General features: G+C 44.2%; 1 protein-coding gene across 2 annotated transcripts in view; it reads right to left on the bottom strand.

Annotated features, from left to right (window-relative positions):
• Positions 1-2,848, bottom strand: part of SLK (STE20 like kinase) — an 89,993-nt gene that overhangs the window by 37,874 nt on the left and 49,271 nt on the right. For both annotated transcript variants that reach the window (XM_019502767.1, XM_019502768.1), the window contains exon 3: positions 537-585. In XM_019502767.1, coding sequence (XP_019358312.1) covers positions 537-585 — 49 coding nt within the window. The remainder of the gene's footprint in view (positions 1-536; positions 586-2,848) is intronic.

The following is a 2,848-nucleotide window of genomic DNA, read 5'->3' as shown; positions in this document are numbered from 1 at the left end:
CATACACAAAGATCTCATACTTGCAATGGTTAAATATACCTGCATTTAGGCACTAAATATATCAGACTTTTGGGTCAGTGAAATATAAATTATTAATTAAAATGTAATTTAGAGGAAGATAATAAAAAGACCAGACTCTGAAAATACTTTTACACACAAACAGCTGGTTCCTGGATAATCTGGCATGCCTACCCTTAATTAAAGTTGCTGATATTCATGTAAGCATTTTCCAGATCAAGTCCCCAGTTATTAATATAAACAACTCAACATTTTCAGAATCATGGGATACTTCAGAAGTTAGACAGTAAATTACTATGTACTACAGTGTGGTAGTTGTGTACAAAATAGCAATATTAGCAAATATTTTAAAACTATAGTATTGACTATTCTTCAGGACAGCCCTTCATAAAATATAAGGATACTTACATTTCAGAATAGCATATATGGAATTTTGAAAGCAAAAGCCTTCAAATATTTAATTTTTCTTATTTCAACCTGTTATAAGTTTTCTATTTGAAACAAAAACATATATTTACCCAACATTACTGCATCTACTGCTCCACCTGCACAAAATTCAATCAGGATCTGTGTACAAATACAAAGATGCATGTATTAAAAATAAAGTTACTCTACTGAATTGGAGAGTTTAGAAATCAGGACACAGCATGTAACAGCAGGGGCCCTGGGCCCTATGTTCCCTTATATCGGGGTGTCAAACTTGTGGTTTGGGGGGCCAGATCTTGCTGATCCACGCAGGCCACTGGACCACTCCCACACACCAATCCCAGTTCTGCATGCTGCATGTGGGCTGGACCGAGTGCCACAAGCCCTACACAAACAACAGGAGGTCAGTCCAGGGTGTTTGCTGCATGCAGTACCCTAACACACAGGCCCTGCATGCTGGCTCTGGGGCCAGTTGGAATTGGGCCCTGCTGGAACCAGTGCAAAGGGCTGGGCTGGCAGGGTGCTGCATGCAGTGCGTGCCCTGGCATCTATGCCCCAGTGCTGCATGCAGTGCACACAGCCAGTCCAGCCTTCACACACCAAGTGTTGACCCCAGGGCTCGCTGTGCATGCGGTGCCAGCACTGAGTACACACTGCTTGTGGTATACAGCTTGGACCCATGTCTGGGGCACTGCAAGCAGCACTGAGTCCAGCCCATGCACCCCAGTAGCACGTGCCCCATGCTGACCCCACATGTCACATGCAGAGCAATCCCTGGTGCCAGTGCATGTTGTATGTGGCATGAGGGCTGAACTTAGCACTGCAGGTGCTGCACAGGGTGTCAGTCCTGGCCCAACCCACAGATCAGCTCAGCAACCCTCACTCAGCCCATGGGCCCTGAGAAGTCTGACACCTCTGCCTTATGTTACCATAATACATTGCTTTACTAACCTCTGTAAAATGGTAGCTGCACTAGTGCACACCTGTCACTTTAAGAGGGGAAGAGGCTGCTTGAGAAACAGTCTGCAGGTGTGGCAGGAGCCAGTTAGAGTCATCTGACCAGAAAGGGGTGGGGCTTGTAGCATATAAGCCCAGGGCCTGAGCTGGTCAGGGAGTCTAGGTGTGAGTGTCATGGAGAGAGGAGTTCCTGGGCAGCAGGGCTCTTGGGTTAACATCTGAGTGGGGGTAAGTAACTCTGCAGGTTTGTGGAAGGGATTAAGGGGAGGCAAGACGGTCCCAGCTGGCCCAGAAGGGAGAGAGGGGCCAGAGAGCTCAGAGATTTATAGCCCAGGATGGGGCATGTCAGCAAGGTTAGGGAGCCCAAAGGTCTCACTGGCTCAGGAGTGGGGACAGGGCCCCGAGATGAGCCGAAGGCTGAGGAGGGCCACAGCTGGAGACTGGTGGGGCTAAGGGAGCCCAGGAGTTTCTACAGGCCCAGGAGCAGGGCCGGGGCCCAAAGAGAGGGGCAAGGACCGGGGCTGGGAGTCAAAACCTGTTACACGCTATCTAATAAAAAAGATTCAGTGAGGTTTTAAGTAAATTGTTCTCACACTTCTTAGAGACCCTTAGACAAAAAATGTTAATTCAAGTATAAAAATTCCACATTAAAAAGATTAGGGTCAACTGGAATCTGGTTGTGGGTATTATTTGCATAATTACTGAACACTCAAATCTCAAAACTGCATTGTACTCCTGGACTGCAGTTTCCCTGCTGAATGAATATGATTAGTACAAGAACCAAATAATTTGCTATCAGCATAAATAGCTGCCTTATCTTCTAGTTTTGTTCAGGTGAAGCAGAAAAACTATGGTACTTACACGGCGGGGGTGGGGAGAGCAAGAAATCATAAAATAAAGGGTCAATAACATTTTTTTTTTTTTTAATTTAAAACCCTCTGACTTATTTTTCCACCATTCTTCCTTGCCAAAAAATCAGTAACGTATTTTCCTTGGAATAGCAAATTATAGTGGAGGAATCCAACACTGGTCTCAATTCCATTGCTGCACAAAAATATCCTAGTTAACTGGGGAGAGAAACCAGGTGGACTTGTAACAACAACAAAAAGGCAGATAAAGTTGATACAGAATACAATTAACACAGGAAAAATGAAAGCCTTAATTTACGATGCATATAATGTGCTACTTCAGAGCATTAAGTGTTCCTTGCAGCAGGCTTAAAGCAGTCAAATTACTCAAAACAGCCCCTGCTAACCCTGCCACACCATTATCCAATTTTATGCATGGCAGAATAGCCAGTACAGATTTGTACAAGTTAAACTTAAATCAAGAAAGGGAGAAGTTGTTATAGGGCTGGAAAATTAATATAGGACAAGACTATAAAATGCATGTATCTTCTAAAATTGTAGTTTAACACCTCATATTTTGATAAATGTCCTGGCAAAGA

This window comes from Gavialis gangeticus, unplaced genomic scaffold (genome assembly GCF_001723915.1).
Source record: "Gavialis gangeticus isolate Ggan-Ray unplaced genomic scaffold, GavGan_comp1, whole genome shotgun sequence".
Lineage (NCBI taxonomy): Eukaryota > Metazoa > Chordata > Crocodylia > Gavialidae > Gavialis > Gavialis gangeticus.
The sequence above is the reverse complement of the archived record's forward strand: the minus strand, read 5'-3'. Positions and strand labels throughout refer to the sequence as shown.